This window comes from Dermacentor variabilis, unplaced genomic scaffold (assembly GCF_050947875.1).
Source record: "Dermacentor variabilis isolate Ectoservices unplaced genomic scaffold, ASM5094787v1 scaffold_13, whole genome shotgun sequence".
Classification (NCBI taxonomy): Eukaryota; Metazoa; Arthropoda; class Arachnida; order Ixodida; family Ixodidae; genus Dermacentor; species Dermacentor variabilis.
Genome location: NW_027460291.1, coordinates 16,865,547 through 16,878,594, shown reverse-complemented (window position 1 = coordinate 16,878,594; position 13,048 = coordinate 16,865,547). Strand labels below are relative to the sequence as shown.

General features: G+C 46.5%; 1 protein-coding gene across 1 annotated transcript; it reads right to left on the bottom strand.

Annotated features, from left to right (window-relative positions):
• Window positions 1–577: 577 nt before the first annotated feature.
• On the bottom strand, window positions 578–12,716 carry LOC142566586 (uncharacterized). The gene is made up of 2 exons (XM_075677423.1): window positions 12,314–12,716; window positions 578–5,289 (listed from the first exon to the last, which is right to left on the bottom strand). The coding sequence occupies exons 1-2, from the start codon at window positions 12,593–12,595 to the stop codon at window positions 4,159–4,161; spliced, it is 1,413 nt and encodes a 470-aa protein (XP_075533538.1). The 5' UTR covers window positions 12,596–12,716; the 3' UTR covers window positions 578–4,158.
• Window positions 12,717–13,048: the final 332 nt, after the last annotated feature.

The window sequence follows — 13,048 nt, the reverse complement described above, 5'->3', positions numbered from 1 at the left end:
GGGCGGAGGTGTTCGAGTAGGAGGCGCTTCCCGGGTTTGGGAATCATAATAATTTTGGCTTCTTTCCATTGTGAGGGGAGGCAGAGAAGCGCTAGTCAAAGCAGATGAGCGCTGGCGGCAAGGCCGGGTTTAGTCCTCTGCGGCGTAAGCATAATACAGAATTCAGTTGAATACAAAATTCACATGCAACAAACAAATCACTCGGCGTGTTAAGTCTGCTCAGACAGCATCGACGTGTGATGACTACCCGAAAGGGACGCGAACTTTTAAGCGAAAATTGGAACAAAAATACCATATGCAGCAACTATTAGCAATTCTCGCCCTGAACTACCTATTTTATTAACACGTTTCCCAAAAAACCACAATATATGAGACGCCCTCGGGCGAAAAGAATAAAGCTGTTAAAGAAGCACTTGCTTGGTATAATTCGGATAAGACACAGCGTGATTTATACCCTTTACAAACGAGGCAAGGTGAAAACCTCGCACCTCAAAAGAATCAACAAGGGTTATGCATGAATCAACTAGCAACAGTTAAACATGTGCGGAGCCATGCATACATAGATGTAAAAACGTGAAGTACGCGACAGCTGGTGCGAGGATTTACCGGGCCACATAAAACCAACAATTTCAGTTCTTGTAAACTTTAGTAGCTTTAACATACAGCACAATGCGCTCGTGCAGACGTGCTGCCGAGTTAGCGCAACGCGGTAAAGAAGCGGAAAACAATATAAGCGGCAAACGGCATTTCGAACTTTAGCGAAATGCCTTTAAACAGCATGCTGCACTGCCTACGAACTTCGTCGCTTACGTGCGTATGATCGAGTGGAAAAACCACCGACGCGACAAAGGAAAGGGCGAGAACAAGAAATTGCTACCGTTGCTCCCGCTTTGCGGGGAATGATTAGAACCGTATCGCCAGCACGTTTTCGCCGGTATTTGAGCCCCCCAGCCCGCAACAATTCTTCTTCAACATTCCTTGAAGTCTTGCCCACCCCACACATGTGAAGGGTGTTGCGTATTTTGCTCTGAAAACGTGAATAAGACAGAGAAGCACCATCAACGGCGCAAAAAACTACGGCGCGCGCCTGGCTCCTCTCCCGTGTGTTCTGCGCAAGGCCGCCACCAGTGGCGCGTCCATCGGCGCACACTACGCGTATACGCGCAATGGCTGACAGAATGCCTATAAAAAAATATTGTTTTTAAATAAAAGTGCTAAGCGAGCAGATGGGAGAACCATTGAGAATTAAAAAAAAAAGTGGGCGGCTGCTGGCAGAACTGTAAGGATTCTCAAGAAGTGAGTGAGTTAGTCGAGACTGTTCTGGAAAACTGGGTTGCAAAATATAGAATATTTTAATAAGCAGACGTAAAAAGCAGAGAAATATGCGGTATATAGCGCTTTTTTATGTGATACTAATTATACAGTAGTAATGACGTGTCTTAGCGAGCAATGTCGCTGGCACCAGCGTTGCAATAAGGAGACTTGTGACATTTTTTTTTTCTTATTCAGATTCCCTCACATGTGAAATACAAAGAAGGGAGGTATCTCCTTTTGGCCAGAGTAACCAATCTGAGAAGTAATAACTTACACTTCTTTTCCTCATAATTTACGGATTATCGACAATATTCACTCAACCCAACCTGTTTCTAAGGCAATAGTCTAAAGCAGTTGGTAAAATTAATCATTCCCTACTACATGCGGCAAAGTTCATGTACGGTTCATAGGTAATGAATGGCGAGCATATCTGCGTTTACATGTACATGAATCGCAGAATTGCAGTTGGAATTTATTTCCAAGATCAAATCTAGTGCGTCTCAAGTAGGCACAAAACGCCTTTCCTATTTATCGGTCAGTCGCAAACAAAAATAAATAGTTTCACAAGCAAAATAAATAACTAAATGGAAAGAACACAATCTTCCTGCTTCGGGTGAAGGAAGTTTTAATGAATGTGAAATCAGAGGTAAGGTTACTATCTGATTGTTTGGTTATGTTTTCATGATAAAACATAACATAAAAATATAATCAACACATAATAATCGACCATTGAAAGTAAAGATGTGGCTAATACATCATTTACGTTTACACCAACAACATGGGAGTTGCGGTTGTTTTGCTGCGTTATTTGAGGAATCTGGTATAAAAAAAACAATATTTTTACAAAGAAAAAGATTCGTCCCTGGTTAAAGAACATTACCGATAGTTTTGCAAAGAATAAATTCATTGCGTTGGCATAGTTTTGTTGGTACGATCATAACGGCCTTTGGAAGTACGTGACATAAATTACACAAAGCGTTCCATAAGAGGGGAGGGCAGGTAAGCTGTCTCAAATATCTCCTACTTTGATATCGTATCTACTGAAGCAGCTGCCGGCAGACGCCTCACAGCAAACATCGACCGAGGAGAAGGTTAATGCTTGCGATACATACGGGATGTTTAATCGTATTGTTAAGATAATCCTTACAAATCACTTATGACACGTTGCAACATTCCACTGTTGGAGTTGCATAAAAGATCACACTAATTATACGCATAATTAACAATTTGTGTGGTATTCAGCTTTTACACTACTTCCTTTTTTACACCGCATGTTCCTATTTAGGAAGTGTAGCCGGTGAATTGTACGGCTATATTCACTAGGAACGAATTTTCAGTATGACATCACTTTTAAGATTCGCGTTCCGAAAGTTGGCAGCAACATGAAATGGTGCTGCAGTAACTTTCGAGCATCAATACGTAAAAAGGCGCTTTTTGTTTTGTTTGTGCGTACGTGCGTGATTTTTGTTCGAATTCTGGGCGTTTTACGCACCGAAACCGCGATATGATTGTGAGGCACGTCGCATAGTGGTTGACTCCGGATTAATTTTGACCGCCGGAGGTTTTTTGAACGTGCACATAAGCGTTCACAGTACACGGGTGCTTTCGCATTTCTCCACCATCCAATTGTGGCCGCCGCTGCCAGAGTTGGTGTTTCGTTGACAAAAAAAGGAAGCGGAAGAGCAGTGCATTTTCACTGCAAGTCTAACGGTTCTTTTCTCAAACCTGGTGCTACTTTGAAAATTTCATCAGGAGCGGACGAGCCTTGTGAAATCGCTGGCTTCAGTGCACGCGTTGCAGTATATCTGCTCAAGTAATCAGTTGAACACTGATTGAATTCAATTTTGGTATTAGTGACGCGTGCGCATTGGCTTTCCGTTCAAGTAATGCATTCATCTCCGAGTATTTCAGCGCAATAAGTAGATTTGTGCCGACCTCCACAGGCGATTTAAAAAAAGTATTTGTGTCGTCATTAAAATAAAACATGCTAGTAGTGTAATGCCGTGTTCTCCCATCTACGGCATTGCCTTCTGTGGGTATTCGAAATACGAGCACACGGGCCTCGAATCTCTGTTTGAAGAGGAAAAGAACCGCGGCTTCAGATGGGACGTGAGACGAAGCAGTGGACGCGACAGGCGGTGTCTGGATTACGTGAAACACGCCGCCCAAATTTCCAAGCACTGAAGCAGCGCGATTACGCAAGCATACGTGTGTTCTGCTCGTCACTTATTTCTGAAGGGTCCCGGGTTCGATCCCCAGGGTCACCGGTGGGCACGATTGGCTCTTCCTAGGCAACGTGTCGCATCAGAAGCTGATCACAAGGACGCAACCATTCGAGGACGGCGGAATGGAAAGGCGAGGCACAGGAAACCTAGATTCAAGCGACTGCGGCAAACCTTAACGATTATAAATGGTCAATGCGATGCGATGCATTAACATTGGCCGCGTATTTCGGACACACGACAACGCGTGGTACTACAGCGTAGTATCAAACACGAACGTCACCGTGAAATCGATAGAGTTAACAGCCGCGCGGCAATAGTCGAGAAAAAAGTATCCGGGAGAACGCCATAAGGGTCAGAAACCACCCGAGGAGCACGAGAGAAGCATAATATTTAGGAACAAAAACTGTATTAGCACAAGAAATAACCAAATTAACAGCCTGTACAGTAAAAAAACAATAGGTTGAAAGTTACAAAGGATAGCAAATTAAAAAAAGAAATTTCGCAGAGCTCACTTTACTTAGGAGAAAGCAGATCAAAAATTCGTTAAGCTCATGTGACACATGTTGGGAAGTGGCGAGGAGGATTCAGCAGTGGAGTACTCCTTCTGTGCTGACGAACGCTAATGTGCTGCTCTTATCCCATCAGCCTCTTCTCTATCGCTGAGCACGATGCGGAACGCTATCTTTCCGTCTCGGAGGTAGCCGTCATTCTTCAGCGAGGCAATGTCTATACGAAATTCGAGGTGGAAGTGTTGCAATGAGGGATCATCACCCTTGCACCAACAAGGCCTGGAACGGGAAGTCAACGAACGTTCATTGGATGTTACTTTATCCACCGCGCGCACGTTCCAGAAAGGCGGCCAACACTTGGAGTCCACCAGCGTCCCGTTAAACTCGATCTCCACAATGAGCGAAGATGCAGGAGTAGCGCGGTACTTCCAAACAGCAATCGTAAAGTACGTGTCCCTCATGTGCCACACCGTAATCTCAGCAAACTTTTTGTTCCCTCCCTGCCACTGAATGATTCCCTCACAGTTTTCGAGGTTGAGCAGATAACTCGACCATCGAATTTCTTCAATCCTCGCGGGTGTCGTCAGAGCACTGGTCAAATGCCGAACGCTACCGTGCCAAAGCTCACAATGAGCAATGACAGAGCTGGAATCAGGCTTCGGGGAAGTTTTCCGCGAGTGTTCCAGGTGGGCTAAGTGTTCCAACTTTCGAAGTATCAGATCCTGTTCCGAGCGCAACGATGACAGAGACCTCGACGCGCTGGCTTCCTCCAATGAATTTTGCAGAGCGGTCAGCTTGTGCGACACGTTCGATGAAATCGTGGCGGTCATTTGATCCATCTCGGCCTTTAAATTGTGCTCGCATGCTGTGACCTCCCGAGTGATCTCAGCGAAGCTGGCTTCTTGGTTTCTGACTTCTTCTTTAAGCTCATTCAACTGACTCTGGATGACTGGCAGCAGCTGGTCGTGGTTGAGACATCCCAACGTGGCCTTCAGGTCTTCAAGAGCAGCGTTCACGTCTTCGAGTGTCAATTCTGTAGGTTGCGAGGACTCTGTGATCGCAGTAGAAACACCGGCACTGCATCCGGCCGCGTAGTGCGTTGGCAGGTCTCTGTGCTGGACTCCCTCGCCGCATCGCAAACACTCCACGATATGAAATGTGCATTCGTTCTCGTAGTGTTCCAGCATGCTGTCCATGGTGCCCGTGTACTCGCAGCCGTGCGCTTCGTTCCAGCAGTACACCTTAAGAGGAAATAAAAGAAATAAACCACACATTACGATTTTTTCGACTACAAAACATTTTTACTAAAGGTGCGTTGCATCCCTGTCCCCAACTTTGAGAATGGATGTACCTCTACGTGAAGTCCGGTGAATGAATGAATGAATGTGTATTGTTTAGTGGCGCAAGGGCCAGGGATGGCCAAAGAGCGCCATGACTGATTATGTTTTGTTAAGCGCTGATTTGTGAGTTTCGATGGTAGGATGTAACATGGCTGTAAAGTGGCCTAAAATCAATACGTATCATAGAAGCGTAAAATGATATATAGTATAAAATTATGATAGTGATATATGTAGTTGTCCATGGATATAGTACGCTTGATAAGTGATCATGACGCTAAAATGCAAGAATATGGAAATAGCTCCTATGCCTCCGGAAGGCCTTTGAGCCCAAAGGCTGGGAGGCAGGTGCTTTCTATTAATGCAGTTACCGCAGCAGAAACCTCAGTTAAGAGGCTGTGCTACGGATTTCCTGGTGACATAACATGAAAACTGCGTACATCTTTTAAAAATTCGAACAACGACTGATACTTAAAGAGAGGTTCTATACCTATGAACATTTCAGGATGGAGTGGAATTCGCTGCCGATGTGGTAATGGAAAATGCTTTTTCCTATTTGTGTCTAATTCCCTGCATTGCATCAGGATGTGAAGCACGGTAAGTGGCTCGCCACATTTATCACACATGGGCGGATCGCCACCGGACAAGACGTATGCGTGTGTGCTGTATGTGTGTCCTATCCTGAGTCTGCAAAGTGTTACTTCTGTGTGGCGGTTCTTTGATACCGGGGGCCAGTTGCCAAGATACGGCTTGATAACGTGTAGTTTATTTTCTGTTTCCTTGTCCCACAAGCGCTGCGAGAAAGCCCTTAGCTTTTTTCTTATTGAGGGCTTGAGGTCCATTACAGGGACAGTCGTGGAAGTGTTGGAAGCGTTCGTGTGGACGGATGTGGCTAGCTGGTCAGCCAACACGTTTCCCTCTATCTCTCGGTGCCCCGGCACCCAGCATACGACGATATGCTGCTTGGACGCATAGGTGGTTAGTAATGCTGAGTAAAGAGATACAATGACAGGGTTTTGATATTTTTTGACACTTTTCAAAGCGTTTACGACGCTCAAAGAATCTGTGTATATAACTGACTTTTGGATATTAAATTCTTTAATGTGTTTAACGGCGGCCAATATCGCGTAGGCCTCTGCTGTGAAAATACTTGTGCTAGGATTCAATACACCGGAATCCGAAAAGGATGGACCGACCGCTGCGTAAGACACGCCAGAATAACACTTCGATGCGTCTGTAAAGAATTCAGGACAGGAGTATTTGTGCTGTAATTCGAGGAAGTGCATTCGGATATGTGCGACAGGCGCGCGCTTTGTAACAGCTACGAAAGATGTATCACAGTGTATAGGTTGCCACTGCCAGGGCGGGGGCCGTATAACCGGGGGCATAAGGTGGTATTCAAGCAGTGGAACCCTTGTTTCTTCAGCTGTGTCTCTAACACGTAGTGAGAAAGGCTTTGCCACTGTGGGCCGGTTGCGGAAAAGTTTAGAACTGAACAAATCATTTATAGTGGAATACGCGGGGTGCTCACTGTTTGCGTTCACTCTCAGAAAATGCATAAAAGACGAATATGTTCTCTGCAGTTGAAGCGACCATTCATCCGATTCAACGTACAGGCTTTCCACTGGGCTTGTTCTGAAGGCGCCTGTGGACAGGCGAATTCCTAAGTGGTGGACAGGGTCTAGCATCTTCAGAGCAGTTGGAGTAGCCGACTGGTAAACTATGGCTCCATAGTCTAGTCGTGTGCGTATGAGGCTTTTATACAAGTTCATGAGACATTTTCTATCACTGCCCCAGGTTGTGCGTGACAGCACCTTTAAGATATTCATTGTTTTCATACATTTGTTTTTAAGATACTTTATGTGCTGTATAAAGGTTAATTTCGCGTCTAAAATTATGCCTAAAAATTTATGTTCCTTGTTTACAGGCAGACGCTCATCATGCAACACAATTTCAGGATCAGGATGCAGGCCTCTTTTTCTAGAAAAAACGACACAGGAGCTTTTTTGTGCGTTCAGTCTGAACCCGTTCTCATCCGCCCATTTGGAGACATTGTTAAGAGCAAGCTGGACCTGTCGCTCACAGATTGCGAGAGAACTTGATTGAAATCCTATCTGCACATCGTCAACATATGTTGAATAGAAGATGTTACGTGGTATGTGTAGACGAAGAGAATTCATTTTTACTATAAAGGGCGTGCAGCTGAGCACCCCGCCCTGCGGCACTCCAGTTTCCTGTACAAATTTTCGTGACAGAACGTTGCCCACTCGAACACGGAATGTGCGTTTAGACAGATAACTTTCGATAACATTGAACATATTACCGTGTATACCTAACTGTGAGAGGTCTCTCAATATCCCAAACCGCCTCGTAGTATCATATGCTATCTCCATATCTAGGAATATTGATACGAAAAACTGCTTATGAACAAAAGCTTCACGGATACGTGCCTCGATACGTATGAGATGGTCATTGGTGGATCGACCCTCCCGAAACCCGCACTGGTATGGGTCGAGCAATTTGTTTGTTTCGAGGAAGTGTAGTAGGCGACAGTTTATCATTTTTTTGAAAACTTTGCAGAGGCAACTTGTTAATGCTATGGGTCTGTAACTTGATACAGAGGAAGGATCCTTTCCGTGCTTTAGAATTGGGATTATAATAGCCTCTTTCCAAACAGAGGGGATCTCGCCGGAGAACCATATAACGTTGTAGAGGTAAAGGAGGGTTTTGTGTTTCGGAGGGTAGTTGTTTCAACATCTCGTATATTACGCGGTCTGAACCTGGGGCGGATGTATTACAACAGGTCAGTGCTGCCTGCAGTTCTGCTATGCAAAATGGTTCGTTGTACTCCACACTTTTAGCACATTTTCTTTGTAACTTTTGCTGTTCTATTCGCGTTTTGTACTTTAGGAAGGTTTCGGAGTAGTGCGAGGAGCTCGATATGTATTCAAAATGTGCACCAAGAAAGTTGGCTTGATCTTCCAGGCTTTCTCCGTGGCTGTTTACTAAAGGTAAGGAATACGTTTGTTGCCCGTTAACTTTCTTAACTCTATTCCAGACTTTTCTCTCATCTGTGTAAGAGTTAATGCTTGATATAAACTGTGCCCAACTCTCTCGTCTAGCTTGTCGGCGCGTTCTCCTTGCCTGGGATTTGACACGTTTAAAGTTTTCCAGGTTTTCTGCTGTTGGCGAATCGCGAAGCAGCGCCCACGCTTTGTTCTGGTTCCTCCGCGCTTGCCTACATGCATCGTTCCACCAGGGAACACGCCGCTTAGAACCAGTGCTGCTCGCTTGAGTAATACACTTAGAGGCGGCATCAAGTATAAAAGCTGTAAAATATCTGACAGCATTATCTATGGTTAAACCGGACATCTCAGTCCACGTCATGTGAGTAAGAGCTCGGTACCGTTCCCAATCGGCTGAGTCAACCTTCCACCGGGGGACCTGAGGGAGAAGTTGATCTTGTTCCGTCGTACTTAAGATTATTGGGAAGTGGTCACTGCCATACGGGTTATTAAGCACACTCCATTTAAAATAAGGTAAAAGTGTCGGCGATAAAATGCTAAGATCTATGGCAGAATATGACTTGTTAGCCAGGTTAAAATACGTGGGCTCCTTTGTATTCAAGAGACATGCTCCAGAAGTAAAAAGCAGCTGTTCAATGACGCGACCTCGCGCATCACAACGTGAATCGCCCCACAAACTACTGTGCGCATTAAAATCACCAAGAATCAAGTAGGGCTCCGGGAGCTCATCTATTAATGATTCTATATCGCGTCTGTGAAGGTGATAATGTGGTGGTATATACAAGGAGCAGATGGTTATGAGTTTATTTAAAAGTACGGCTCGAATGGCCACTGCCTCAAGGGGCGTTTGGAGCTTGAAATGCTGACATGCTATACTTCTGTCAGCAATGATGGCTACACCGCCAGATGATGCGAGAGCATCCTCGCGGTCTCTTCGGAAAGTCATATTGTCGGAGGAAGTTGGTGTGTTTGGACGTTAGATGGGTTTCTTGCACACATAGCACTTTAGGATTAAACTTAGAGAGAATTTCTTGGACATCATCTAGGTTTCTATTATAATAGTCCTCTAACATTCCACTGTATGATGTTATGCGTGTTGAAAAAAAAATGTGCTGTGTGTCTCGAGAGAGAGGAGAGTTACGTTACTTTACAGGGCCTTTGTTAGGCCCTGTAATTGGTGTTTTGTCTTTTCTGGAGCGGTCAAGAGAACCTCGCCGCTCCTTCGACGCTAACTGCGCCGTTTGGCTTGAATTGGTGTCCATGGCCTCTTGCAAGGCGCTGGACACCCGCTCCAGAGAGCGATGTGTGCGTCGCGTAGACTTCATCTCAAGCGACGAAGTCTTCGTCCCCATCAGTCCGGAGGTCGACAAGACTCCTGTGGCCTCTGCGATGCCCTGGCTGCTGCCGGAGCTTGAAGAGGCCACTTGTGTGGACACTTCGAGAGAGGGCAGGGCAGCGTTGGCTGCTCCCACCGTAGGGGCGGGTGGCGCAAGCCTCGGCACGCTAGGCGTGGTCCGGGCTGCCGCCAGAAGCCGTTGTGGTGCCGCCCCCCGTTGCACCACTTCAGCGACAGATGTTTTCAATGTAAATAACGAGGATACCCTTTGTCGTGCTTCACGGAATGTAATGTTCTCCTTAAATTTTATAGTAATTATTTCCTTTTCTTTCTTCCAGGCTGGACAAGCTCTGGAGTATGCAGGGTGACTGCCGTCGCAGTTCGGACAATGTACCTCATCATTATTGCAGTCATCAGCAGAGTGATCGGTTGTGCCGCACTTTGCGCACGTAAGCTGTCCTCGGCAGCTCTGGGATGCGTGACCAAATCTCTGACATTTGAAGCAACGTCGCGGGTTCGGGATGTAGGGTCGAACATGAAGTTTTACATAGCCGGTTTCAAGTGTCTCGGGTAAAGTAGTTGAACTGAAAGTGAGTATTAAATGCTTTGTTGCGATTTCATTGTCATTCCATCTGATTTTGATGCGCTGCACATGGATTACGCCTTGGTCCTTCCATCCATCTAGGAGTTCTTCTTCATTCAATGCCATTAAGTCTTCATCTGATACTACACCTTTGACTAAGTTCATAGTTCGATGTGCGCTGACAGAAACAGGGATGTTACCAAAAGCTACGAGATGTGCGAGTCTGTTGTATTGTTCTTTGTCTTTTAGTTCGAGGAGCAAATTCCCACTTGCCATCTTTGTTACTTTATAACCAGCTCCAATGGTCTCTTTTAGGCACTTGGCCACAAGGAATGGGGAAATTGCTCTAGTTTTTGTGGATGTTTGTTCACAGTGAAGGACGTGGAATTTCGGAAATGTTTCTTTGTTCCTGGGTAAGAACAGCGAGGTTGCGTCGGTGGGTACGCTTTTCGAGGCACGATCGGGTGAAAACGGGTTGGAGGATCCCATGGAAAAAGTGAGTTTTTCGGCAACGGCGTCTGCCACCCACCACGGAGCCCAACAAGGGGACGTGGCAGAACATGAAAACAAGTCTGCACAGCGCCAGCAGTATGCCGTTACTATAACCTAATGTTGTATACCCAAGGTAGGACAGCCACACCAGGTTAACCCTTGCCGCCAGGAAAAGTCGAAATGAATGGAAAAGATGAGAAGACAGGAAAGATAAAAAGTGGAAGAGAAAGACGGAGATAAGGGCAGAGAGAGACAGGAAAAGGCGACTGCCGGTTTCCTCCAGGTGGGTCAGTCTGGAGGTGCCGTCTGTGTGAAGCAGAGGCCAAAGGGGTGTGTTGCCTCCGCCGGGGGGCCTTAAAGGTCCAAACTCCCAGCATCGGCTCAACCCCCAGGATCCCCCTTTCCCCAGACACAGCTAAGCCGCGCACGGCTACACGCGGGGGGGTCCAACCCTCGTGTGCTCGGGTACGTGGTGTCGCAACACACCAAGCGCCTGCTGACGCAGACGCCCCTGCGGGGATGAAGTCCGGTGTGAACCAGTCTATACGCTATGCTGAAAATCAACCAGCAGTATCTGTCGCTGTCTAAACATTAAAGATGCATCAAACACGAATACGAGCTCAAATTGAATCGCTTAATTATGCTTTTAAACAGCAAGACAGCTACTCCCACACAAGAGTTAGCCTTGGTAAGCGAGAATCGAGGAAAAATACGCGCATTGTTCAACTATTCTTCCAGCTCCAAACTCATCTACGAGGACAGCAGCATTCTTGTGCAGTGGAGACCGCCATATCATTTTCGCTTGCTAACTTGCTCCTCAAAGAAATGGGGTCACCCACTACGGGCCAAGTCATCTGTCATAGGGCGGGCGGTTCGGAGTGAGTGGGGGTGTAAGTGGGGTTGAGGAATAATGTCTTAAAGTAAAAATTTGCACAATTGGTAGTTTTCCAGAAGCGACAGCATCTTTTAGAAGAATAACTAGTGAATTTATATTGTAGTGTACCCAACTTCGTCTTCTGATGTTTCAGTGCGAATTTCAAGGGAAAGAAGAATAATGTGTACATAGAAAGTGATTAACTATCACTCAAGTGTCACTGAAGTGATTATCACCAGTTTCCCTTTGAATTTAGCGCAGAAACGACCACCCCATAACGTCAGTGAGATGTCTCACATTCCAAATTATTGCCTTTTTGTTATATATCTCTTATCTGTGACACTAACAAATAAAGACATACCGAGTTGCAACGGTATATTTCTCATGAGCCCACAGTGAATTTGAATTGTTCAATTGAGTTAGTTTTGATAGACGGTAAAAAGTAACATGTAGTCAGGGTGAATTTGTGTGCTACTTTTCGGCAATAATAAAAGGGACACTAATCGGTCGGCGTGCAGATATGCCGCCGCGGAATGATACGAATACTAATGCATACTTGCCCCCCCCCAAATTGCCCCCCCCAAATATAACTGGCAGGAATTGTCTTTCCTCCTCACCTTCAGGGTGTTCGCTGTTCTGCCAGGGAATTCACAACCCACGCATTCCGCTTCTTCGAATTGCACTTGATCCAATGGACACCGCCCGACGCTCCCTTCGAGGCAAGATTGGCAGAGAGCGTGTCCGCACGGCAACAGCACCGTCCGTTTTGGAATCATGCGGCAGAGGCCGCATACAAGTGAACTGGGAACATCGTCGACGAGCCGCGTCGGTCGCCAGTTGACGCCGGCGACGACGTGGTCGCGAAAACGGTGCACCCGTTCCTGTCCACGATCCGGCATGGCGGTGTCTTCAGGCACGAATGCTACGCTCGCACAAGAGCGTGGTGGCTTCTTATACCGAGCTTATAACGCGGTGGGTGTTTCGTTATCGTCGGCGACAGCCATTCCATACATCTACCGCCGATTTCACACCCACTGGTGCATATACACTGAGCTTGTTCCCTTGTCACATACACTAACGCGTGGCGAAATATGGCGAAACGGCCCTCCTTGCCTTCTGGCGTCGCAACCCTGTCGTCGAGACCGACTGCTGCGCGCGTGTGCGTTCCTCCGTGACGGCAAGCCTGCAGGTTTCCGCGATTCCTCTTTGCGCGCAGGCGATAACCGGGCACATGTGCTCCTCCTGCGATTGGCGCTGTGGCGGCTTGGAATGGGACGACTTCGGCGACGTAACGGAAATCAAGGGCGCGATCGAAGATCTTTGTTCGATACGCGTTCTGTTCGGTTGCTGCA

Bases quoted from the DNA above. Each gene is read 5' to 3' on its own strand.
- LOC142566586 (XM_075677423.1), bottom strand. From the start codon at position 12,595: ATGCCGGATCGTGGACAGGAACGGGTGCACCGTTTTCGCGACCACGTC. The intron at 5,290-12,313 runs GTGAGGAGGAAA...TTTCCTCTTAAG, and splicing joins GAACAGCGAACACCCTGAAG to GTGTACTGCTGGAACGAAGC.